The sequence below is a fragment of the Emys orbicularis genome, chromosome 11, assembly GCF_028017835.1.
Source record: "Emys orbicularis isolate rEmyOrb1 chromosome 11, rEmyOrb1.hap1, whole genome shotgun sequence".
Taxonomy (NCBI): Eukaryota; Metazoa; Chordata; order Testudines; family Emydidae; genus Emys; species Emys orbicularis.
The window spans coordinates 19,767,280-19,794,714 of NC_088693.1; the positions used below are offsets into that span (position 1 = coordinate 19,767,280).

Here is a 27,435-nt window from a genome sequence, read left to right on the forward strand (position 1 = left end):
GCTGTAAGGCATGGAGAATCAGTACCTTTGTCTGTTTTCTCCATGGTTTGCTAGGGACCATCAGTGAGTGCTGTTTATGGTGATGGTCTTCACAGTGTAGGGTACTGTCCATTGGGGACTGAAGTGAGACCACCAAGCCCATTTCACCCCAGTCATTCAACAGCAATAATACATCTAAAAGTATATTGAAGTCACAGGACAGCCCATAGTCTGGTGGAGCTGGCAGATTTGGGGCTACCCAATAAACTTAATATTTTTTTAAAAAGAAACCCCACTGTCTGTGGCAGTTACTGGAACAATAATTTAGCATTCCAAGAAAAATCTGGATACATTTAAAAATTGGCTCCTACTCCTGTTGATGAACTAGAAATATGCACAGAATGAGGCCTGAGAGGGCGACTTGGCAAACCATAAGAGAAAGCCTCAAAGAGAGCAATAGGGAGAGAGTTTGCCCCTATTCTAGTGGGGTACCGGGGCTGTGGAGGCATCACAAAGGGCCAGAGACAATTCCCTAGTGCAGGCACAGTTCAGTGCCACTGTAAGCATCTATCCCATGAATCCCAGCTGGGCATGGTTGGGGGGGTTTGTTGATATGCTCTTAGACGTGCTCAGCAGGATCCTTCCCTGCCAAAATACCCACCGAACACAGTGGCACAAGTTGCTATAGACCATGTAAGCAGCAACAGCACAGCTTTCCCATCTGTGCTGTGGGATCTTCCTGTGGAAGTTCCAGGGTTGCTCCTGGCCACACAGCTCCTAGAGGAAAGTATAGTGTCGCTCTTCTCTGTTATGTGCTGTGGCAACTTAGAGAACAAAATGGCTGCTGAACTGCTCATTGAGAGAGTTTTGGGCAATATAACGGTGCAACACCCTGAAAGGAAGAGGCATCCCAGTTTCACAGCATATGCACTAGCTGAAACTCTTTTACTTTACCCAACAAAGATTCGCCTAAGAATACAATTTCAGCTAACGCCCTGCAGACAGGTGGGCCCAACACACAGAGAAACCCAGCTAAAACTCTGCATTTTATATTATGCTCAGTGGAGGTAACAGAGCAGAGTTGGAGCCCGTGGGCTGCTATCGTGGTTGCACAGCAACCAAGTCCAGGAAATACGGCACTGTAGCTCTACTCAGCTGGCTGCTCTCATTCCAGAGCTCGTGGGATAAGGTAGGTAACTGCTGTGACTCTGTTTAACCATTCCCTTTGTGGGGAGTTCAGCTCAGGGGATTGGAGAGGGGTTTAAACAACATTTAGGCAAATGACTCCACGCAGGGATAATGGAGCAAAGAACTGCTAGCCAGCTGGGAAAAATGAGTCAAGCATCTATTCGGTTTTGTTTGCTCACAGGCATAACCTATTCATACAGTGTATTTTGCCACAATATTCCCCCACCATACACAGTAGCAGAAGAGGAGAGAGAAAGCAGTGTTTGTTGGTTAGAGCACAGGACTAAGGTTCAGCACTCTGGATTCAATTCCTAGCTTTTCCACTGACTCTCTCTGTGACTTTGCCGTGTCACTTAGTCCACTTTCTATGTGCCTCCATTTGTCCATCTGTAAAATGGGGTTAAAACTACTGCTCTACTAGTAGCTCAAATGACTTTTGTGAGACTTAACTAACTAATGCTGGTGAAGCATTTTAATCTTCTCAGATGAAAGGTGCTTCATACATAAAATATTGTTTATTAGATTGTTATAGTTTTCAACAACCTATCTACAAAAATACCACTACTCAGAATCCTCTATAAAAATACCAAGTGGCTGAAAGCAAGAAATAACAATTCCTAGCTTCTCTGGGAGTTTATACCTAGCTTCCTTCCAGTCCCCACATTCAAGTGCTACTATTTAGATACCTTCCCTCCACTGCAAATAACCAGTGTAGATTTTAATTGAATCCTACCCCACTACTGTGATAAAATGGTGACATTTTGTCAGTGGTGATTATATATGATTTGTAATTGTTACTCAGACCTGAACTAGGGCTTTTATTGTAGAATAGTGTCATGCACTTTATATGGGAAGCTCCTTCCACAGCTCTGTTTCTAATCTAAAGCAACAGGCCAAGGTCTCAGAACAAAGTCCAGCAATAATGTAGCTATGCCGATTATACAAGCACATTGTCAGTGTTCAGACCAGATACAGCACTGGCATGGCACTCTGAAGCAGTCTGAGACATTGGGGAACTTATAACTGTAGTCTGTGTGTGTTTGATTCATTACTAGGGCTGAAGAAAGAGTTAAAACAGGGAGGAAAAAACCTACCCCATTCTTTTGTGTATTCCATAGGAAACCAAACATGGCATCTTCTATGAGGAGCTTGCTCTCAGACCACAGCCGATATGTCGAAGCTTTTCGTCTGTTCCTTGAGAATTCGACAGAGCACCAATGCATGCTGGAATTCGTTGAGAAGAAGCTGCCGGGCATAATATCGAGGTAACCGAGTCAGATGTTTTATCAAAAGGACAAACCCTTGATACAATTCTGTACAAGTGATGAATGTATGCTTCTGACTGCAGGAGCCTGGGCTTGCAAGGGCTGCCTGAGAGTTATAGATTGCCCTTTTTTCCCCCTCTCCCCCCTCTGTAGATCTTTGATAGTGCTATAGTTAGAGATTTTATTTAGACACTCCACTGAAAGGCCTCTTTTTGTGATGAGGTCTGACTAGAATCATAGAATATCAGGGTTGGAAGGGACCTCAGGAAGTTATCTAGTCCAACCCCCTGCTCAAAGCAGGACCAATCCCCAACTAAATCATCCCAGCCAGGGCTTTGTCAAACCTGACCTTAAAAACCTCTAAGGAAGGAGATTCCACCACCTCCCTAGATAACCCATTCCAGTGCTTCCCCACCCTCCTAGTGGAATAGTGTTTCCTAATATCCAACCTAAGCCTCCCCTGCTGCAACTTGAGACCATTTCTCCTTGTTCTGTCCTCTGCCACCACTTGCGAACAGCTGAGCTCCATCCTCTTTGGAACCCTTCAGGTAGTTGAAGGCTGCTATCAAATCCCCCCTCACTCTTCTCTTCTGCAGACTAAATAACCCCAGTTCCCTCAGCCTCTCCTCATATGTCATGTGCCCCAGCCCCTAATCATTTTCGTTGACCTCCGCTGGACTTTCTCCAATTTGTCCACATCCCTTCTGTAGTGGGGGGCCCAAAACTGGATGCAATACTCCAGGTGTGGCCTCACCAGTGCCGAATAGAGGGGAATAATCACTTCCCACGATCTGCTGGCAATGCTCCTTCTAATACAGCCCAATAAGCCGTTGGCCTTCTTGGCAACAAGGGCACATTGCTGACTCATATCCAGCTTCTCGTCTACTGTAATCCCCAGATCCTTTTCTGCAGAACTGCCGCTTAGCCAGTTGGACCCCAGCCTGTAGCAGTGCCTGGGATTCTTCCTTCCTAAGTGCAGGACTCTGCACTTGTCCTTGTTTAACCTCATCAGATTTCTTTTGGCCCAATCCTCCAATTTGTCTAGGTCACTCTGGACCCTATCCCTACCCTCCAGCGAATCTACCTCTCCCCCCTGTGATGGTACCTCCCATAAGGCTTTATGGAAATATGCATATGAATGTATATATATAACATAACTATAATGTGTTTTATACTACATATGCCATGTAACATATCTCTGTAAAGGTTATGATCTATTGAATCTATTAATCCTATTTGTATGCATGTATCATTTTTGTATTGGAAGTTATGAATATTGGCTGCATACTTGTTTGATTCTAAGTAGCCTGTAGTGAAGCAGTTGGTAGCAGGAAATAGTTAGATTTAATTGTTTCCTTGTATGCAAATATAACTTAGATTTAATAAACACTAATGTACAAAAAATATATTAACAAACTGCATAGGATTTTAATAATTTTATTTCAGGCTTTTATGTTTATAAAAAACAGATAGCATTTTAACTGAAATTAAAGATTCTCTCTGGCTTTCACACAATCTATTTACTAATCAAATAAGCTTACGGACTACCTTCCCTTGAAGGCCTGGGGTGAAATCTTGGATCCATGGAAATCAATGAGAGCAGGATTTCACCCCTGGTTTCTGTTCCCAACTCAGCCGATGCTTTGTAATGGGATCTCGAGCAAGTTACTTAACCTCTCTCAGTGCTTCAGTTTCCCCATCTGTAAAATATAAATACTTTTGCAAAGTACTTAAAAAAAGCTAAAAGTGCTTTTATAGTCTACATGCAAAATACAGCTGGTTGAAATTTTCCCAACAGAACAGTTTTCAGTTCTGTTGAATCAGCATTTTCCAGTGGAAATGTTCTATGGGAACGTGTTGATTCCATCAACTTTCCTGCCAGCCTGTCCGGCTTCCTGGGATCCCTGGCTCCTCAGCTCCATGGCTGTCTGCCTGTCACAGAGGGGGCTACCTACGCTTGCCAGCAGGCTGGCTTCCCAGCTGCTCAAGCAGGCAAAGGAGCTGGACAGCCCAGCCACCCACACAGCAGGCAGCTGGCAAGTCCAGGAAGTGTGAACGTTTTATTGTTTCCGAAACAATTATTTTGGAATTTCAGTCTCAGGAACAATTTAGTTTTCATCCTGATTTAGGAAATCTCATTTTCAAAAACTCAAAATTTATCACAGGATGGAAGTTCTGTTTCCCGGCCAAGTTCTGATTCTCAAAACCCATTCTCCCAGAGACAGAGGGAATTGCAGGACTCGTGCTTCAGAATCTTTTTTAGCTGTGTGTAGGCCCTCTGGCCTGTAGCCTGAGAGAGAAGGGAGTGCTGTTGTGACCTTCTTACCCCCTGCCTCCCGTGGTAGGGAGCCTTGCCTGTGCTGAGCTCAGCGACAGCTTCCCAACACTGCCAGCTTTCTAGCCACTCAAGTGCTCTCCTCTGGGCTATGCCTGTAATATCCAGCCCCATCACTGGCTACTCACATAAATCCCTGGTCTGCTGTCCCCGTGAACCACGTACACACCAGGCTGTAAGATTCAGCTCTGGTCCAGCATTTCTGACACCACAGCAGCTAGGTATATCTGTAGTGTAGACACGAATAACGTTATTATCAAAGATTCAAGTGATAATGAGTAAAGTATTAGAAACAAAAGGTTACATGTAAAACAATCATAACATGCTTTCTAGAGACCAACAGGTTAAACTCCTGTTAAAGACATTCTCTCAACCAGGGTCTTTTGCAGCTTTAAAACAAAGGTTAGCTGATAAACTGCCTGTTTACTTCCAGGATAAGGAGGTGTCTTCTTTGCCTTCTATTTATACTGCCAAGTTCAATGTCTGCCCTCCCGCGGCTTGTTTTTCTTGTGTGCTGCTTCCCTGTTTACTTCACATCTCTTTGGCTTTGTATATAAGTAGGCATCCATTGGGTTTCTTAACATGCTTAATTTACATACTGACAGAGAGAGAGGTGAATACACATCTCTTATCTGACAGCCTGTTTTTTCACCTCTTCTGGTGACTCATACCTTGAAACAGAATCGAAGAACGTATTTTCAGTGTGTATGTATACACACATAACGCCTTACATAGTATCTGCACATACATTTGGCAATGATGATAAAGACAGCGACTCAGCTTTCATTTAAGACCTCACTGACATTCTTCATTGAACCAGAATGTACCTGTCAGACTCAAGATATTCCTATTACTCCCTCACCAGGTGTCATTAAAGGGTTCTTAGGTCACACCTCCCCTCTTACAATGCAGTAGGATCAGCCACAACCCTCTAAAAAGAGGTAAAATCCTGATCCCACTGAAGTCAATGCAAGTTTTGTCATTGATTTTAACAGAGAAAGGATTTCACCCCAGTCATTAATGACCTCCTCCTAGCTAAAGTCAAGGTGTGCTGCTTTATTAGTCTAGATCGCTTGGCTGCATTTACCACAGCAGAGCATTCTCTGCTCCGCCTTCTTTTCTCTTGGCATCTCTGACTCTGCTGTTTTCCTGTGCCTCAGTTTCTCCATCTGTAAAATAAGGATAATACTGACCTCCTTTGCAAAGGGCTTTGAAAGCTAGAGATAAAAAATGCTGTACAAGATCTAGGTATTAATGTTTTTGTTCAATAGAGTTACTCTGGATTTACACAGGTATAAATAAGGCCTTTGTGTGTGTGCTACTAAACAAACATTAAAACAAAGTCCATGCTCTGAATAGCTTATAAACCAAAGCCATGATCAGGTGCAATCAAGTACAATAAAAACATATCCATTATATATACACACACACACACACACACACACACACACACACACACACACACACACAATTTTGCATATGTCCAAGGACACACTCCCCTCCAAGATGGAAGAAAACGTGTGGTGGGCCCAGTTTGTTTTCAGCCCTAAGACATGCAGAACTCCCATGGATTTCCTGAGTAATGACTGAATAAACACTGAGCATGAATCCTTAGCCTGGCTCTATGCCTGCCATGCACACTTATAGTTCTATGTTAATATAAAGCAACACATATCTGTGTACATTGTCTTATTGTGGGGTGTGTGTGTGTTTTCCTAAGGGTGTTAAATCTTTGCACTAATGAAAAGAATCTATTAAATATCTAGCCTAAAATATGCAAACCTATTTTTGTTTTCAGCATTGGAAGTGGAAAGTCTGCCATCAATATTCTAAGTGTAGGTGGTGGTTCAGGTACAGTAAAACCTTGAAGCTTTGTATATATTTATTTTTTCCTGTGGGAATATTGGATGGCAAATCACAGATGAGAATCGACACCACAGTGGGCCTGGGTGGATGCACCTTTCCTTGAAAAAAATGGGTTCAAATCCAAACTTGGCTCACTAGTAAAAACAAGGTTTCTGGTGATATTGGCTGCTGTCCACCAACCAAAAGCATCACACAGCTGTCAATCTGTACTCAGAATAAATCCATGGGAATAGCAGAGCAAATTTACAGGCTTATTAGAGTTACCTTCATAAAGTAATCTATAGCAACTGGCGGATTACTTGACTCAAAGACTAACCTATTCCATGTTACGACTTAGAGACTGGTTCCTGCTCACCCTTCGTTGCTTGAATAATAGTTTGTTGGTTTGAGGGACTGGGAAATCCACTGGAGCCCAACATGTACCTTCACGCACCCGCTACCTTTATTTTCACATAGCAGGAGTCCTGCAGAGATTCTGTGAGGCTGGGGCGTGAAAGGGGATTATGTTGCAGTTGAAGTATTTCCCCCACCCCCCAAATGCTGAGGGCCTGGGCTCACTACTCAGTGCTGTGTAAGGCAGAACTCCTGTTGCTTGCCTGAGTAAGGAATGAATACAAAGCAAGCAAAGATTTGGGATTTAGCCCCATGTCTGCCATACACATCTACGGATCTGGCAGGTTCGGATTATCATCTTTAGATAAGAAGAGAAGGGGAAAGGAAATCAAAAGAAAGGGAAAGAAACTAATTCTGTAAATTCTCTTAATCTTCTATATCCCATCCACCACACAATGAGGGACACAGTGCTTGGTCCTAGTATGTGTGTCCGTCCCAGGTATGTGTGTACAAGCAGGGTACAAGGAACCGCCTCCTGCCCCCTTGTGTACCCCTCACAAGAAATCTCTCCCTGAGCTCCCTCTGTGGCACTATCCTCTACTCAGGACTGTGCCTAGCTGGCTCAAGTTAGCCCACAGTGTTCACACACAAAAACCAGTTCACATGGCTGTCCTATCTCCCTTCATTTTTCATCTTGCCAAGCTCATAAAATCCCTTGAACCTTCACATAAATCAGTCTCTCCTGTAACTCGTTCAGTTTTACTGTACTTCTGTGCACTACCTACACAGAACTGATTCCTTCTGCATCTTTAGGTGCCAAGGACGGAGCAGATCATGAATAAAGTTTAAAAAAAAAAACCCACAAACCTATTTCCTTCCTGGTACATAAAGACCTCTGCGTATGAACTCTAAAATCTCTAGATTTGGCTTTGTTCCTGCTGTCACATTACATTACAAGTTCATATGAATAATCACTGACCATGCTCACCACAAAGGCCTCTTATAGAAATTACTGGTTCCCAAGAATTCCTATGCTTTAGATAGTTATAATGCCATCAAACATGCATCTCTGAATCCTCATTTGCTGATGGGATACTGCGCAGGAGACAGACACTTTGAGCTTGGTCACATAAGGTTTTTTTCCCCCTAACATTTCCCACTATTGTTGCCCCCAGTTCTGGTCCACTAGTGGGGTAGTGATGCTAGGGTAGACAAGGTATTGGTAGCCACCATCTTTTCAGCCACTGTGGTGTCTGGGTGCTGTTGAAAACCTGAAGGTATATATGTAGATAAATAAGGGAGTGGCCTCCCTACATGATATAATGCCTTCCTAAATACTAACAGGAGTACTTGTGGCACCTTAGAGACTAACAAATTTATTAGAGCATAAGCTTTCGTGGGCTACAACCCACTTCTTCGGATGCATATAGAGTGAACCATATATTGAGGAGATATATATACACACACATACAGAGAGCATGAACAGGTGGGAATTGTCTTACCAACTCTGAGAGGCCAATTAAGTAAGAGAAAAAAAACTTTTGAAGTGATAATCAAGATGGCTCAGTACAGACAGTTTGATAAGAAGCAAGTGTGAAAATACTTACAAGGGGAGATAGATTCAATGTTTGTAATGGCTCAGCCATTCCCAATCCCTATTTAGCCCTGAGTTGATTGTGTCTAGTTTGCATATCAATTCCAGCTCAGCATACTGCTTACATAAGTCTCCCCACTTAATACCGATGTCCCTTAGTTCTAGTCTGCCCATTAGACTCTATTAGATCAACAAATTTAAAGTAACCCTTAATGTAATTTAAATGCTTTAGTCATGTCATCTCTGAAGACTAATCTCATTTTTTTCAATCTTTCCTTACAAGTAAGAATAGCCATGTGTAAACGCCGAGTAATTAGTAATAACCTTGACAGTGAGACAGAGTAGAGAGATTTATTTCTAAACAAGGGGGATCATTTTATGCCAAAAAAGTGTTGTTTCTCACAGGATCATTTGAGTCAGTCAGTGGGGTGTTTAACTGTCTAATCAGAGAGACGCATCTTAGTGTGACGGACACTGATTCAATAAAGTGGCAATTGCTCATTTTGCCATAACCGAGAAGCTGGTTTCTCATTGGCTCTGAGAGTGGACTAAAGTCATATGCTAAACTCAGGACAGCTCATTTGCTCAACTACCGTTATACTTTAAGAATAAGCTGTTTTCTGATTTGCTGAGGTTTCTCTCCCCCACCCTGAGTGTCTGTGAGTCAATAAGGAAGGTTCAGCTGTTCGTTATTTTAATGGGTTCACACCAGTTTCATGTAGCCTCAGGCCCATATTGAGGCCAGTATGAAGCTGTAAAACCCTGTGAGAGCTCAGTAAAGATTGTTCTTCCTGGGGCCTCATCCCCTTCTGGGCCCTCCAGCATGCAGGGAGCATGATTGTTGCTGGTCCTTGGTGCAGAGAGTACAGGTGGATGGATGGCTCCAGGCACTCATCCTGCTTCTCTCATCCCTAGTGCACCTACACTAAGGCCAGGCACGATCTGGCCATTCAATGTAGCTGTTTGGGCCCATTATAACCAGACGATGGAGAGAGTCTGCTGTTGACTACAGCTTGTGCCTTATTAAGTTTCCACTTCAGTGCACAGCATCCTAATGTTGCTGTACCTGTAAAAAACATAAAAGGCATCAACTGTGCTGTAAACTATCCCTTTATTTAAAATTTTTAATTAGAAACTTGATGGTGAACATAGTGATAGCCTTTAAAAGGTAATTGTATTAGAGAGTTTAAATACTTCCAATAGCCTAATTGCCAAATTGTTGATAATGCAAGCTGCCGCATATTTGACTATAAAATGCCTCAGGACACCTGTTTGCATATAAAAGAACTCACTGAAGTTAATTAAGGCTGTAGATTAAGTCATGAGTCAAAGTTTTTTTTGTTTCAAAATAATGTAAAGGTGGTGAGGCCATGAAGAGTAGAAATTTCCATCAACATATGGAAATGGGAAATTCAGATTTTATTTTACTGAGACTGGCACAGCCTTTCCAAGGGGATATTTTTTTTACAGACGGTTGATACAGAAAATGAACTCTGTAGTAGTTAGTTAACAATTCCATCTTCCCAGATTTTCCCACAGCAGACTGTGAACAAATTAATTTGCTCTGATTTTCAATAAAAAGCAATTTTGTGGTGATAGCAAAACCACAGCTATTTGTTACTTCTGAAATTCAATTTCCCTTTCTTGAAAGAACATGCTTACACAAATGCCATGTAAACATTTAAAAAAGATACTTAGCTCTGAAAAGATTAAACCCTTCCCCATGTTTTTATGTACCTGTAATAGGGCCTTATTCACACACAAATAGTGCAAGACTTGAACCCTTCGACTGTAGTGTGAAGTTAAAAACTGCAGTGGCATGTAGCAGAGCGCAGCAGGGTGCCCATGGTTCCTGCCTCTGCCAAGTCTACAAAGTCACTCTGAGATCCTGGGGTTAGTAACCACTGGTGCAGTTTATTCACAGGCTTGTTCCCACCACTGTTTCACAGTTGGCCCTTCACCATCTGCAGGCAAAAAGGAGGTGAGAACGACATCCCTGCTTCCACTCCCTGCCTTTTCCCTTTCTTTCTGCTCTCCCCGTCCCGCCCTGAGGCTTTTATACAGCCCCAGGCTAATTACGTGGCAGCTGTCTCTGCTTCCCCCATTAGGGCCAGGTTATCTCCAGCCATCTCTAATCTATCCCCCTAAATAGGAGCTGGCGTGACAGAGGGCTGAATCAGAAACCCTTTGCCCAGCACCCTGTCACATGACATATAGTAGGTCCAGAAGCAAGGCATGGACCTCTTCATGTCTGCAGTGGTATGACGAGAAGAAGGATGGTCCAGTGGTTAGGTCGCTAGCCTGGGACGCAGGCGACCTGAATTCAATTTCCTATTCTTTTGCCAACTTCCTGTGTTACCTTGGGCAACTCTGTGCCTCAGATCCCCGTCTGTAAAATGGGCATAATAGTACTTCCCTACCTCACATGGTGTTGTGAGGCTAGATAAAGTGAAGACGTAAGGTGCTTAGATAATGGGAGTCATAAGTCCCTCCATAAATTCTTCTTGCATACATTCTCTGTTATCTTAAATCTCTGTCCATAGTTCTACTCTTGATTGAGTGTCAAACATTTTATACTTTAACATAGTTTAAATACTTCAATCTTGTCGCCTTTCATGACTAAGTTCAGCTGCTCCTTGTAAATAAGACCCTCTATTCAATTTTTCATTTTAGTTGCCCTCTGTTTTCACTCTCAACCGTAACGGAATGTTTAGACAAATAAGGTGACCAACACTGAACACCAAAACTATGCAGCCAATGCAGTCTAAGCAATGCCTTTATAAAGTGTTACAGCACAGTGTCCTTGGCATCCTTCGTCATACAAATGAACGTCTTATTTGCTTGCTTTACTGATGCTGCATATTGGACTAGGAATTTAAATGTTGGCCTATCAATACACTCATCAATAACATCACTGCAGCAGCTTTGAATGATCCCTTGTGTACAGAGAAAAAGCAGCCAGTGCTGTTATATTTGCTTTATGCTGTATACAGAGACACACAGTATTCAGCTTAGTCAGTCACAGAAAGAGCAAAGCACTTTAAGCACCAAAGGAAAAAATGGCGATTTGCTTCAGTTTTCAAATTAATTTTCTTTTTTCCCCCCTTCTCATGTGTCTCATTAGCCAACAAAGACCCCTAATTCACTCTCAGAAATAAACACAAAAGACTCTCCAAATGGCCTTGTAAAATACAAATGGGGGAATACTGTGATGGCTTAGAGATTTTCTAATAGGACACGGAGCTTCTTACCTCTGGTTCATTGTTTCCACACCAGCCTGGGTTGGTAGTGACTAGAAAAGGGGCAGATCTGCAGTTTGGATCCAGATCTATACTTTGCCAAAGATCAGGGATGATTGTATCCCGGGTTTTGGTATTGACCACTCTCTAATAAAACCAGATGACAGCTATTTAGTGGCATGTGTGAAACAAAATAGGAGGTTCAGTCCATTTTTGAGAGGACATGTGTACATATCACTACAGAACATCACATCTGATACCAGTGCAATAGTGTCAGAAAAGTCAGACTCATGAGGGACTGATGGAATTAATCTTCAGTCCCTAGAGATAATCTTCCAGGATGGGGTTGAAGAAATTCAACGAGAGCAATATGTGGAAGACTACACTGCCAATGCCCGTGTGATACCTGTCCAGTACATAAATAGTGGATTTAATCACCATGGCAATTGATCTGAGACCTACATTTTTTTTTTTAAAAAAAGAGAGATTTTGGGAAGGATGATAGCTAGCAGAACCCTCACATTTAACCTTGCTCTGATTTTTTTATTCTGTTTCATATTTGTATCCTAGGTGAAATTGACCTTCAGATTCTCTCAAAAGTACAGGCTAAATATCCAGGAGTTACCATTAACAATGAGGTGATAGAGCCAAGCGGTGAACAAATCCTCAGCTACAAAGGTATTTGAACTAGCAAATGCATTTAACGAAGTTGACCACTGGCTGACATATCATCTTTATAAGGCTTTTTGTTCCAATTTCACCTCAAAAAGAGGAAAAAGTTACTATCTTCATTTAGGATTAGTAATTTTTCAACTGTATTGCTGAGTCCTGCCTTCTTAGCAATGTCCTAGTTCCTGATCCTGCAAAGAGCGCTGCACGGACAAACCTTATAACTACACAGATGCCTCTGCTTATCCCGCGCTTTTTATGGCACAATATTTATCAGTATGTGCAGTGTTAGACTGCTATCTGCATCCATGCCTCCTTACATGGCTAGGTGGTCAGATTTTATAAACTAGACAGGGTTCAGTAACTGGATGAGGGAGCTATAAGTAAAACCCTAATGTTTTAGGATGTAGTGTTTGTGTTTCAGTGGTGTGGTGCTCTTCCCTCAGATGGTACTGACTCAGTGTCCCAGAATAGTATTGAGGAGTCTGCTTGAGATTGTATTTAACAAGAATGCCAAGAATTATTTTTAAGTGGTTTGCAAATATTAACTACCTAATCCTCATAATACCCTACTGAGTTAAGTAGAGTCCTCACAAATTAGGTAACTAAGGCATAGAGGTTAATTAGTTTGCCCAAGATACTGACAACGTTAATGTACAAACTGGCATTCAAAAGATCTTTGCTTTCAGTCCTATGCTCAGAGGCCTAGAACATGCCTCTCTCCATAAATCAGAGATCCTCACTGATTGTTTTGTGAAAAATGCCCTGGCATACCAAATAAAGTATGAGTGTTTAGTTTTTGCCCTTGGCCAAATTCTCACTGAAGTTTCAACTAAATGTATTCATTTTGATTGCCAATCTTAGCCAGTTATATACTGTCAAACACCTACTGGGTTCCATCAGTACGTGGCTATACATATTCTGGTGATGGGCAAACTGATTTCTACATATAGATTGTACGCTTTTGGAAGCAGGGCCTGTGGCCAGCCTTGCTCCTCGTGGGCGCAGACCAGTACCAGATCAAAATGTGCAAGTGATTTTAACAAAGCATGTTCTTCTGAACAAGTGGTGCACATCTTAGGCTGAATTTACCACTGTGATGCAGGGCTGCCCAGAGGATTCAGGGGGCCTGGGGCAAAGCACTTTCGGGGGCCCCTTCCATAAAAAAAAGTTGCAATACTATAGAATACTATATTCTCATGGGGGCCCCTAAGGGGCCCGGGGCCTGGGGCAAATTGCCCCACTTGCCCCCCCTTCCTCCCCCCCCGGCGGCCCTGCTGTGATGCTGCCGTTTTTATGCTGATATAACTACTGGAAACAACGTAGTTACATTGCCATAAAACTGGGAGTGCAGTGGTGAATCAGGCCCTTGAGTCAGTGAGCCCACTCTAAACACACTTCCCTCTTCCTAATATTCAGTCTTTGTACACACATTAAAACAATGCTGCCAATGTTTCTCTTATTACTCTCCTGTAATTAGCATCACTCTAAAATACCCTCCCTTTCTTTCATTCTTCAATACAAGACCCTGAACGAAAGGCCTGGCTCTGAACACACTTAAAACGTGGAGAAGTTGGGATGAGGACCTAAACATTGCTCCTTTCTGTAATGGACCGAACTAAAGCTTGGGTCCAGGCACTAGGATTTTGAGGAAGCTGGAGCCAGATTAAGTTCCTAACTTCCAAATTTTTGCTCATTTCTACTGAAAAGTCTCTACAGCAAAGAGTGCCAAAGATAAAGGCATCAGATCCCATTTGTACTTCATCCCACAAAGACCTGATCAGTTAGTCCCTCACAGAACTGGGCCGATCTTTACTATTTATTACCTTTATTTGTTCACATACTATAACATATAGGCTTCATTTTAAATATTCTGTTATTACATTAAAAATTATGCCAACATGTAACTTTTGGCTACATTACAATTCTGAATGGAAATTGTTTCCACATTTGCAAATGGGATCGACTAAACACCATCCTCTCTGTATTTTAGAACGTGTAGCTAAGACACCGAACCTTGAGAGCATAAAGTTTACCTGGCATAAGGAGACGTCGTCTGAATACAAAAGTCGAATGAATGAGAAAAAAGTGTTTAAGAAATGGGACTTTATTCACATGATTCAGGTAAAAGCTATGCATAGTAAATGTTGTTGAAGTCCGTCTCTACAGAGTATGCCTAAGGTCAGTGACCTCATTGTGCACTTTAATGAGAAGAAAGGTAAAGAATTATTAAGAAATAAACTCAACCTACTTAAGTATAAGTGAGCAGGAAAAATGAAAACTGAGGTATAGCAAGGCAACTTTAGGGTTTAGTAGCCTCATTAACCAGGCTAAGGTGGCAGTCAGCAGAGATGTAAATGTTAACTAATGTTTTTTTAAGTTTTCCCTCTCTGTACTTCTAGGTTCACTGAAGTTATCACAGACAGTGTTTTCACTGCTAAAAATCTGTGTATTTCCCCCCCTCAGAGTAACTAATGCAGGTGAGCTAACCCAAGGTAAAAACACAGTGGAGACAAGGCACTGTAGTTTTACCATCAGTTAAACTAGGTGAGGTGAGCACTATATCCCCACCTGGGCTTGACCTTGCCTACCTTATCTGTGCCTTGTCTCCACTGTGGTTTTGCCTTGGAATAGCTCAGCTGTTTTAGTTACCCTGAGGTAAAAAAGGTAAAGACAAGGCCCCAGTGAAGACAAAGCCCCAGAATGATTAATGATGTCACAGAAAGATGCGTTTGTGGACCAGACATTGCCAGAAGGATTTCGGGAAGGGGGCAGAGAAGAATGTTAGCAAACATTAAATTAAACACTTCTGTGCTGAAATCGCCGCACAGCCTGGTTAGTGGTGTCATTCAGAAAATTACAGAACCTTAACACCACTTCCCTGGAGCGTGAGCTATTGCATGTCGTTTCATTCTAGGGACAACTTTTCTTAAATAGAGTCCCTGATCCATACTACTTCAGTTGCAGTCAAGTGGAGTTTTACTACTGATTTCAATGGGAGCAGGATTGGGTCCAAGGTGTTTTGGCACCTTCTTGGTTTTCTAGGCATGGTAATTAGACAAGTGAGAAGGAAAACGCAGTCCCTTTAAGTGGTCAGTGCTTCTCCATTGATGAGAGGGCCAACGGTCTGGTCATAAAAAAAGTAAACTCTCCACTTCTGTGATGGAGCTCTCCCAGGTGAGCAGAAATCCTAGAGTGCTAATCATGTCACTCTGTGTATTGTACATAACCTACATTATTCTGGACACATCCTATTTTTATTGGCTAGAAATGGCATCATGAGCAAAACTTTCAGCAATTACACAAAAGTTCTAGGTTTCTTTTTTTTAAAAGGTATCCAATGCAAACCTGGACAAAAAACTTAGGGCAAGACCGTCACTTGCCCAACACACCCAGGCAAGGTGTAAGGGGGCATAAGACACCCCCTCATTCCTCTGTGCAGGGTACCCATGTTGCTGCCAAGTGTGAGCAGCCGCCTCCTCTCATGCAGATGGATGGGAAGTGGGCGGAGCTTATACATTGCCCTCCCCCACAGCGCGTCAGTCCACAGAGCTGAGCTCGTGCAGAGAAGGAAGTTATCTGCTCCAGGTCAAGAGGTGCTCCAGCTTACTTACTTACTGGAGCAAAGGGGGAACCAGGGACCAAATTGTGGCTCTGAGCAACTATCTGATGCCTCTTACTCAGGGCTTGTAGTAAATCCACTTACGTTATTTAGGAGCTGACCCTTAGGGTTGCCAACAGTCCCTTATTACAAGGGACATCCCTTATTTTTTCATCTTTGTTCAACAAGAGCAGGAGTTGCTGAAAGCTTCTCCCCCCGACATAGCTATTGCTGCTCATGGGGGCTGGAGTAATTAAGCTGAGAGAGCTGTCGCCCAGTCAGCTTTGAGCAGCTACGTTAGAGAACTTACAGAGGCGTAGCTGCATTGGTGCATCTGCAACTCTGTGAGCTCTCTAGTGTAGCTGTAGCCTCAGGTTCCTCTCAGGGATACCTCCCATTGCTGCTCCCACTATCTGCTCATTTTCTGCCTGCTTTCTGGCTACACACAGACAGACGCTGCCCACGCCCCTGCATTTGCCATCAATCTCCAAGGAACCTGTCAGGCTTGGAGTATTTATTTTACAGTATTTCTTTTCATTTCCAGATGCTCTACTATGTAAAAGATATCCCTGCTACTATTAAATACTTTCACAGTCTGCTGGAAGCTAAGGCTAAGCTCCTTATTATTCTCGTATCAGGTAGGTGATCTTAAGTGGGTTCTTTCCACACACAGTGCAGATCTGAATGTGTACCTATGAGGACTGTATGTGTTCATGTGTGCACACATCTGAATTCGTCATAGGCCAGTTCTCCATTAACTTAATTCCTGTACTATAGAGCTTAAGCTCCTAGCTTAGTGAACTGCCAGCCAACTAGACATGTATTATATGGTGTGTGTGTGTGTGTGTGTGTGTGTGTGTGTGTGTGTGTGTGTGTGTGTGTGTGTGTGTGTGAGTGTGTGATATATCTGTGTTTTATATACAGTAGACTGTATGCCTCAAAGTCCACAAAATAAAAACAGAACTTTGTGAAATTCACAAGTCAGAATCTTGGCAACTTCGTTTGTAAAAAAAATTGCTCCCTGACCACACACAATGTCTCTCTTTGCAATACATTCAAAAATACTGCTATAAAAACAACAGGACAGTGATAAACTCATAATAGACAGACAATGAACCAAACAGGCTTGATCCTGACACTCTTACTCAAGTAAGTAGTGCCATTGATATCAGTGAAGCTATTCGTGCATTAAAGGTTACAGGATCAGGCACAAAGACCTGTAACTCTTAGACACATGTGGCATTAAGCAAACAGCAGCAATGGTGCCCTGTTGTGCCATACAACAGGTGTTGGTGGACATATGGTCCATTTTCCCGTTTAAATGCCCATTTCCTTAATATCATCATTTTGTGGAAAATCTCATCTGCAGAATTAGATTGGCTGTTTCACATCTGATTGAGATACTGTATGATCAATTCAGTAGCAAAATGGAAAAACAGAATAAGTTAGGATTCTACAGTACTGTGACATCAGATGACTATGGATTTATTAGCATTACCATGACTGGAGTCTAACATAACCTCCTGGGAAATTTCTCATACAGTTATATGGGATTTTCTGACGCTAGGATACAGTAACATGTAATCGTTGCTAGGATATGTAAACGTTCACCTATGATTGTCTTGGCAAGGCCCTTAGGCAGCTGAATACCTTTGAGGAACTGGGCCTCAGTGCTTAAAGTTTTGTTTTTATTAGATTTGGGGAAATTTGTAATGCATATTTTAAATAATGAAGTTCACCCCTTTTTGTGTTTGAGAAAATTGTGCTTTTTGCAGGCAATTCATAAAGGTACTATTCAAAATTGTTTTTGAATCATTTTTGGCTGGTAGCTTGTTAGCAAGCTGTTCAGTGCAAGTATTCCATATTTAAAATTACAATCGTTTACATTAGACACACAGGTGACATGTTTCAGTTCCGTGATTGCATCAGCATAACTCTTAAAATCAGGTTCCTGGCACAAATACCCGGAAATCTGAATTTGAAATTTCTTGTCCATGAATGTTCTGGGATATTCACTTGACTCCCTTCAAGCTACCAGTAAATGTATTCACTGGAATATTCATGGAAGGCAAACACAAAAAAGGGCATGAACACAGTCAAAAGGAATTTTTACAAATTTGAACTAATGCATAAAATATTTGCAGTCCTCACCCAGCGTTACAGTTTTTGCATGGTATTATTCCTTATTGTACTTCTCTCTGAAAATGCAACTCATAATTCACGATTGGATGAGTCAATCTACATCTACAAGTAAGGCTATTAAAAAACATATGTGAACAGTCATGATTGCTTTGTCTAGAAGTCTGAGTTATGTGTCACAAGTTTTGATAGGCCAGCCCTCCCACCCGAGTCAGAACAAGAGTCTCAAGGGTAGGATTTCTGACCTAGAGTGGCCTTTAACCTGGAGAGAGGTGGACTGGTGACAAGGAAAGGAGGAAGATAATGGAATAGAGAAGAGCAGAAAGCAATGGAAACAACAAGAGAAAGGAAAACTGAATCAGAGGTAGCTTAGAATAGCAGAGAATAAAAAAATAAATAAAACTAAGGGAAGAGGAAAAAAGAAGGGAAGGAGAAGAGCTACAGAGAGAATGAAACAGGAAGAGAAGGGTGAGATGGGAAAACGACAAGAAAATAAACAGGCAAAAGCAGTTTCAAAATATAGCTCCCTCAAACAAACAAAACAAACAAACAAACAAACAAACAAACAAACAAACAGAAAAACAACCTGGGACTAAAAAGAGAAGAATTGATAACGATACATGGTCTCTCTATGACGGTTTCAGTCCCTCCTACTCACTCTGTACCTTTCGAGAGGCCAGGACAGCTACAAGAGTTAAGTTGTAGTGTTTTTAATCACAAATCAAAAAAAAAACCATTCAGTTAACATCATCTTGAAAACAAAAGTAGTGCCATATGTTGCGCCTACAGAGAGCTATTATAATAATGCTTCACTCAAGTAGTGTATAATTGCTCCGCTCAGAAATGGCACCAAGTAACTGAACACTGACACCAGCAACTTTTCTCCAATTAGTGCTCTGCATTCATTTTCAACCAGGTGAAAAAAAAATATCATCAGAGTCTCCTCTAAACCACTGAAGTATTTATTATACTGTAGGTAACTGTTTACAGATAAAGCCAGTTTTGGAGACTGGTTTATTAGTTAAGGGAATTTAGAGTCCTATCTCTCAGCAGGGCCTCAATTAGGCCTGGATTTATTTCCAGCCCACCCAATCAGGGTGGTGTCATCCTTTTTATAAATGATTTACACTGGAAATGCTGAATCATGGAACTGAGATTAGAGAGCGTAAAGAAATCAATCCTGCATTGTCATCAGCTTCCCTGACTGTTCTTTTTCTAATGCCCACTGTCTCGGTACCTCACTAATTCAAAGTATGTCTCTGCTGTGAAAACGTATGTATGTACGTGTGATCACTATGGGCCAGATTGTGGCTGGTCCTTAGATGCATGTGCAGGATTGGGGAAGGCTATAGGAGCATTCTCATCCCTCCCCTCCTCCCCGCCCCTGCTGCCTTGCAGGGCCGGCTCTAGGCACCAGCGTTCCAAGCATGTGCTTGGGGCGGCACTTTTCAAGGGGCGGCATTCCAGTTTTTTGTTTTTGTTTTTTGCTTCGGCAGCGGCACTCTGGCTTTTTTTTTTTTTTTTTTTTTTTTTTTGCTTGGGGCAGGAAAAACCTGGAGCTGGCCCTGCTGCCTTGTACAGCCTGAATAAGAGCCAGCCAAAATAGCAGGCCCTGATTGCTCTCCAGAGGTGCAGAAAGGGAGGAATCTACTCAAGACTGTCCCCCACCAGCTCGTGTAATGGGACTGACGGGGTGTAGCAGCAGACATACTCACCTGTACCCTAAACAGCTTTGAGGTAGAATTTTGCCCTAGCCTTTGGTGCGGCTCTGCACCATCCTTTACTCTGGGCTCTAGGCAACTTGCACAGCCTAACCCTATATAAATATTAGATATAACTAAGTGTTTTGTTTTATCATTAACAAGCCTTAAACTTAAAACCGTTAAACTGCTGAATAATCCCTGTATTCTTTCAGGGCCAAGGCTTCTATATAGCCCGGGTAAGGGCCCAGTCCTGCATCAGTGGTTGTTTTGTCATTGACAGCAGTAGCAACAGGATCAGGCCTTTAATGAACTGTGCATAAGGGGGCTCCCAGGTTAAGGGGTGCAGGGCCGGCTCCAGGCACCAGGGCAGGAAGCAGGTGCTTAGGGCGGCCAACGGAAAGGGGTGGCATGTCTGGCTCTTCGGCGGCAATTCGGCGGCGGGTCCCTCAGTCCCTCTCGGAGGGAAGGACCTGCCGCCGAATTGCCGCCAAAGAATGAAGGGCTGGGTTTGTAACGGAATCCTCCCTGAGGCTACTAATGCTGCACAAGCTGTCTTGTGAGTGGGGATTCGGTGGCTGAATCCATCCTATCCCTTCCTCCAAACCCCACTGGGCATTGGTACAAGGGAAGCAGAGGCAGGGGTATGTGGACCTCCTATGCAGATTCTGTGGATCTTGCCCTTTTGCTGCCACACCAGACTGCATTGGTTCCATTGTGTGCAGGCCCATCTACACTCAGGGGTCTTACCCATTTAGTGTAGCAATTATTTTGCATATAGCCTCTGTGCTCCCATGTCATGGGCTGTGTCTCCTGGGCTGTGCCTCCTGAAAGATTCAGCTCAGAATTGGGGCCATAATGCTTAAAATAATACATCTGAAACTTTGTTTAAATACACTCTTATTTTTAATATGATTTTAATCTGGCAGGAACCAGTGGCTGGGCCTGGCTGTGGAAGAAATATGGATCTCGCTTACCTCTGAACGATCTTTGCTTATATGTTTCATCTGCTGACATCAAAGAGCAACTCAATACAATAGGGCTGAAGTATCAGGTCTATGAGCTTCCATCCACTATGGACATAACTAATTGTTTTATCAAAGGGAACAAAGAGGGGGAGCTGCTGATGGATTTTTTGACAGAAACCTGCTATTTTAGTAAAACCTCTAGTCTAGACCTAAAAAATGAAATAATGGAAGAACTTAAAAAGCCTGAATGCAGTGAAGAGAAAGATGGAAAGGTTTTTTTTAACAACAACTTGAGTGCAATAGTGATTGAGCCATGATTAAGATCTACTGGATTTCTCAGTCCAAAAACAAATGATCATATACAAACAGTTAACCACTTAAATGTCTGTCTGTGTTTCATACTCTATCAATTAAGTTTACTAGGGTATGTCTGAGGCCAGGTCTACACTACCGCGGTAGTTCGACAGCTGGCAATCGAACTTCCATGTTCGATTTATTGCGTCTGGTCTGGACGCGCTAAATCGATCCCGGAAGCGCTCGCCGTCGACTGCAGTACTCCAGCTCGGCGAGAGGAGTACCGCGGAGTCGACGGGGAGCCTGCCTGCCGCGTGTGGACCGCGTCTGAACCGCGGTAAGTTCGAACTAAGGTATGTCGACTTCAGCTACGTTATTCACGTAGCTGAAGTTGCGTACCTTAGTTCGAATTTGGGGGTTAGTGTAGACCAGGCCTGAGAGAGTTTATAAACAGTTAGGAAATTAATATTAATAGGTGTAACAAATGCACATTAATACATTACTAATTCTTCAAAAATATATTAATACATAACTTGCTAGTCAGCAAGTTATACTTTCTTATATGGCAGTTCTATAATCAGAATACATATAACTAGCACCATTAATCAAAGCCCAGCAAATACAAAACAATGCACTTCTGATGGATGGGTAAGGAGTAATACTGACCTTGAATGGATATCATTATAATTTAAATATGCTATCCAGCCAAATAGTTTTTTAAATGAAGTATGTTTGGAAATCTCCAGTACAACTCCTCAACCTCGCTTACAAAACTCTTCCCCCATAACTACCGATCCTTGGATTGGTTCCTCTGCTACTGATGTGGTTTTGAAGTTGTTGCAACACTGCCTTCAAAACAACATACTTCTGGTTATCTTCTGTAGGCATTAATTGCATGCATCTGCTGCCCTACTAATCAACACCATCTCAAAGCACTGCTCCCCTGTTCACTTATTTCCAAATGCATTTTATTTCACCTACAGCTTCCCTTCCCCATGAATCAGATTCATATACACAGCTGATTCTGGAGAGATAAAGCTATAGCTCTCATAGACCATTTCTCAAAATGAACAGGCTCCCTGGGCAATGGTGATCATAACTTCCATGCATGCAGAATATATTGGCTCTTCACATCAGATGCCCAGCTCTCTGCAGCACTGGATTAGAGAACAAGGTAGTATGCAAATCCTTAGTAGGCATGAGTTGCTGCTGATCTTTTAAATCAAAATGTTGTCTCATGTTTGTATTTTCAGTTAGAGAAATATGTATTTCCCCTCATTTCTCTTAACTCTTGTGTAACAAGGGCTACATGTGTCTGGTGGCCTCCATAATGTACAAGATGTAAACATAAAACTTAAAGGACGAAACAGAAATGGCGTCAGTGGGGTTCTTCTTGTTTTCAACAGAGTTACACCAGGGCTGGAGCTGGCCCAGTGTCAGTGGTTTTCAAACTTTTTTTCTGGCGACCCAGTTGAAGATAATTGTTGAAGCCCGTGACCCAACGGAGCTGAGGATGAGGGGTTTGGGGTGTGGGAGGGGCTCAGGGCTGGGGCAGGTGGTTGGGGTGCAAGAGGGGGTCAGGGCTCTGGACTGGGGACAGGGATGAGGGCTTTGTGGTGCAGGAGGGGGCTCCGGGTTTGGGGGAGGCTCAGGGCTGGGGTAGGGGATAGGTGCAGCAGGGGTACTAAGGCAAGCTTCCTGCCTGGCCTGCCTGCCTGGCACCGTGGACCATGCTGTGCCCCAGAAGCGGCCAGCAGGTCCAGTTCCTAGGCAGAGGCACGCAAGCAGCTCCATGCGGCTCTCGCCCACACGCACCACCACCACCCCGCCCCCCCAGCTCCGGAGTGCGGAGCCGATGCTGGGGCGCGGGCAGAGCACGGAGCCCTGTGGCCTCCCCGCCTAGGAGCCGGACCTGCTGCTGGCTGCTTCCGTGGCACAGTGCAGTGACAGAACAGGTAGGAACTAGCCTGCTTTAGCCGAGCAGGGACTTTTAACGGCCCGATCGGCGGTGCTGACCAGAGCCGCCGCGACCCAGTGCCTTACATTCTGCGACCAGTTTGAAAACCACTGATCTATAATATAAGCTATTCGGCAAGAAGGATCTTTTTTTGAAGTTATCTAAAGACATTGACTCATTTCTGACTCAGGGTACATCTACATTGCAGCTAAGAAAATGAGTCCCAGCTCAGGTAGTCAAACAGGCTAAAAATAGCCACAGAGCTGGGGGTAGCCCGGGCACAGGGGCTGAGTATGTATCTGGGGGGGTCCTGGGCAGGTTTGTGTTTGGGTGCCTAGGCCAAGCTACTGCCCGACCTACCTCCAGCTACAAAGCTATTTTTGTATGCTAGCTCAAGCACACTCCCAGCTGTAGTGTAGACATACCTTGGAGGACGTTTTTCATGCTTCTCAATGCTGGTGAAGTGATTTTATCCTAAATCCCTTCCCTGAACTTCACTGTCTTCACTTCAGTAGTTGATTAATTTGTTTTGATAAATGATTTCATGGTTTTAGTAGCTATTATGCTATATACAAGGTACAGTGCTTAGTGGAATACAATATAGCTGCATGAGTGAATTTAATAGCTTGAATACTCAGTTCATTCAGTGAAGCAGGTGAACTTGATTCAATATTGAAATGGTTTACTGTAGATAATGCTTTAGCTGCAAGATGGGATCTTTAATTTTGTATATACAGCCAATTCAATATCGATGTATTAAATATTTGAGGTGATGGGTGATTTAGTAGGAAGTGTACCAGGCATTAATAGCAATTTACAGTCATGTTGGTGTGACTTGTTTTACATATCTACATCTAGGGATCAAATATTAATCCCAGTGTACTTTATAATGTACCTACTATATTTCACAGCTGCTGCACTGAACAGAAACTACCACTTTTATACAGCAGCATGTGCAGTTTCATGTTAGCAGACCTAAATATATCCTGTAATACTATGACAAATTCTAAAAGGGGAGGGAAGGAAATCTCCCCTTCAGACACAATGCTGTATGCATCTCTAATTACAACAGGTGCAAGATTTCAGCCAGTTGTCATCTGTTATGGGTGGTTTGTCCCCTTCAGTGATACAGTAGCTGGAACTCTTGGGAAACACTTGTTGTAATGTTGCCACCAAATCAAAGGGAGGGCTGGGGATGGTTTTATAACACATCAAGAGCACCCTCTCTGGAAGCTGTGCCAATTCATCCCTACCAGAGATGATAGATCCCTGGAAATTTACAGAAATACATTAATATATAACAAAACTTTGACTAGATGGAACATAAGAATGATCAGACCAATGGTCCATCTAGTCCAGTATCCTGTCTGACAGTGGCCAGTGCGAGATGCTTCTGGCACTTGGAGGTTTAGAGACACCTGGAGTATGGGGTTGCATCCCTGATAATTTTGACCAATAGTCACTGATGGACTCATCCTCCATGAACTTATCTAAATCTTTTTTGAACCCAGTTATACTTTTGGCCTTCACAACGGCCTATGGCAATGAGTTCCACAAGTTGACTGTGTTGTGTGAAGAAATACTTCCTTTTGTTTCTTTTAAACCTGCTGCCTATTAATTTAATCAGGTTACCTCTAGTTTTTGGGTTATGTGAAGGAGTAACTAACAATTCCCTAGTCACTTTCTCCACACCATACTTGATTTTATAACCTCTTTCAAAGTCCTCCTTAGTCATTTCTTTTTTAAGCTGAACAGTCCATCTTTTTAATCTCTCCTCATAGAGGAACTGTTCCATTCCCCTAAACATTTTCATTGCCCTTCTTGCAGAAAATGTCCTTTTCCTGTTTTGTTGTTGTTGTTGTTGTTGTTTTTTGCTGGGGTTATTTTGGAAGTTACTTTATCTGTAAACTGATCTGTCAGTACAGCTTTATACAGAGGAACAAGGTTCCAAGCCAGTTGAGTGTATTCCAGCATGGTGGGAGAGTTAAGGTTTTCCCATCTCTTACAATTGACCGAGCAGCCAACAGAAAGGTACTCAACTTCAGCCTATCTATCAAATGCAAGGTTGAAGTGTCCTAAGAAATGAACTTCTGGGTACCAAAAATCTAGTGATGTTTTTGAGGCAATACAGAGCCAATCAGGAGTTAATTTTGGACAAGTCAGCTGATTGTAGTGTTTCCAGCATCTGGAATGTCCATTCTAAGCAATGTTGGCACCATTGAGGGTAACAAGCCTTGTGGATAGGGGGAAGCAGTAGATGTGGTATAACTTGACTTTAGTAAGGCTTTTGATACTGTCTTGCATGATCTTCTCATAAACAAATGACTTAGGAAATACAACCTAGATGGAGCTACTATAAGGTGAGTGCATAACTGGTCAGAAAACCATTCCCAGAGCATAGTTATCAGTGGTTCACAGTCAAGTTGAAAGGACTTATTGAGTGGGGTCCCGCAGGGACCAGTTCTGGGTCCGGTCCTGTTGAATATCTAATCATTGATTTAGATAATGGCATAGAGAGTACACTTATAAAGTTTGTGGACAATACCAAACTGGTAGGAGTTGCAAGTGCTTTGGAGGATAGGATTAAAATTCAAAATGATCTGGACAACCTGGAGAAATGGTCTGAAGTATATAGCATGACATTCAATAAGGACAAATACAATGTACTCCACTTAGAGAGGAACAGTCAGTTATACACATACAAAATGGGAAATGACTACCTAGGAAGGGGTACTGCAGAAAGGGATCTGGGGGGTCATAGTGGATCACAAGCTAAATATGAGTCAACAGTGTAACACTGTTGCCAAAAAAAAGCAAACATTCTGGGATGTATTAGCATGAGTGTTGTAAGCAAGACACAAGAAGTAATTCTTCCGCTCTACTCCATGCTGATTAGGCCTCACATGGAGTATGGTGTCCAGTTCTGGGCACCACATTTCAGGAAAGATGTGAACAAATTGGAGAAAGTCCAGAGAAGAGCAACAGAAATGATTAAAGGTCTAGAAAACATGGCCTATGAGGGAAGATTGAAAAAACTGGGCTTGTTTAGTCTAGAGAAAAGAAGACTGAGGGGGGACATGGTAACAGTTTTCAAGTATATAAAAGGTTGTTACAAGGAGGAGGGAGAAAAATTGCTTTTTCTAACTTCTGAGGATAGGACAAGAAGCAATGAGCTTAAATTGCAGCAAGGGCGGTTTAGGTTGGACATTAGGAAAAACTTCCTAACTGTCAGGGTGGTTAAGCACTGGAATAAATTGCCTAGGGAGGTTGTGGAATCTCCATCATTGGTGATTTTTAAGAGTAGACTAGACAAACACCTGTCAGGGATGGTCTAGATAATACTTAGTCCTGCCATGAGTACAGGGGACTGGACAAGATGATCTCTCAAGTTCCCATCTAGTCCTATGATTCTCTGATTCTCTGACAGATTTGTTGAAAGAGAACAAATCCCTGTGAAAGACACTATGGAATCCCATTCCTCTAGCCAGGAGCAGCAGAAGCACCCTAAAAGTGTGTGTGGGGGGGCGCACAGGTGCCCAAACATGGCCCCATTCCCACACAGTCTCTTCCCCCACTCATGGCACCACTTCTGTGCCACGCCTTTCCCCCGGAGGCCCCAACCCCTGCTTGTTCCTCTCTGCCCCCTCCCCTGCCACTTGCCCTTACAGCTGGTAAAAAGTGGGGGGCATGGCCCCCTGGCCTCCCCAGTTCCGGCACCCCTGCCTCCAGTTCAAGAGGATGTGTGCCAACTCTCTTTTCCTTAACAGGCAAGGAAGAAGTTTGTTTTGTACAATCTTACCAGCTTTCTGTGCTTCCTACTTAAAAACAGAATTTGCTCAAAAAGAAAGGACTCTAGTGCTGGCCCCTTGGAGCTCAGGCTGAGTAAGAAAACTCCTCGTAAACAGAGGAATACAGGGAATTCTGGCATGTTCCGTTTGTGTTTCAGGAGATCTCAGTTTTTTAATAGAGAATATATCAAATTACTGAACTTCAGTCTATATTGCCAGCCAGGGACAAGTGAGAATTAGACCAGCTGAGTGTTAAAGGGGATACACTACTCAACTTTAAATTGGGCACTTCCATTTCCAGGAAGGAAGCAAGGAGAAAGGAACCTAGTTTGGGGCTTGCTGGTTCACTGAAGTGGTAAGAGATTTTTCATGCCTCTCAAAGGACATTCCATTTTTGCCTAATGACAGGTAAGTGGGGCCATTAACTGGGCAGCAGGATAGTACTATTTTATAATTCACAAGAAGACTTCCCCCCCCCCTTGAGATTTATGAAATGTTAGCTTAGCTGAGTCCCTTTCTC

General features: G+C 42.8%; 1 protein-coding gene across 1 annotated transcript; it reads left to right on the forward strand.

Moving 5' to 3' along the window:
- The first annotated feature begins 1,133 nt into the window (after nt 1-1,133).
- Nucleotides 1,134-21,193, forward strand: HNMT (histamine N-methyltransferase). The gene is made up of 7 exons (XM_065413600.1): nt 1,134-1,168; nt 2,286-2,432; nt 6,566-6,618; nt 12,370-12,477; nt 14,462-14,592; nt 16,614-16,707; nt 20,838-21,193. The coding sequence occupies exons 2-7, from the start codon at nt 2,296-2,298 to the stop codon at nt 21,191-21,193; spliced, it is 879 nt and encodes a 292-aa protein (XP_065269672.1). The 5' UTR covers nt 1,134-1,168; nt 2,286-2,295.
- The last annotated feature ends 6,242 nt before the right edge of the window (nt 21,194-27,435 follow it).

Coding starts and splice junctions, on each gene's coding strand:
- HNMT (XM_065413600.1), top strand. CDS start 2,296: ATGGCATCTTCTATGAGGAGCTTGCTCTCAGACCACAGCCGATATGTC. Junction 6,619..12,369: donor AAGTGTAGGTGGTGGTTCAG/GTACAGTAAAAC, acceptor TTTGTATCCTAG/GTGAAATTGACCTTCAGATT. Junction 14,593..16,613: donor ACTTTATTCACATGATTCAG/GTAAAAGCTATG, acceptor TTTCATTTCCAG/ATGCTCTACTATGTAAAAGA.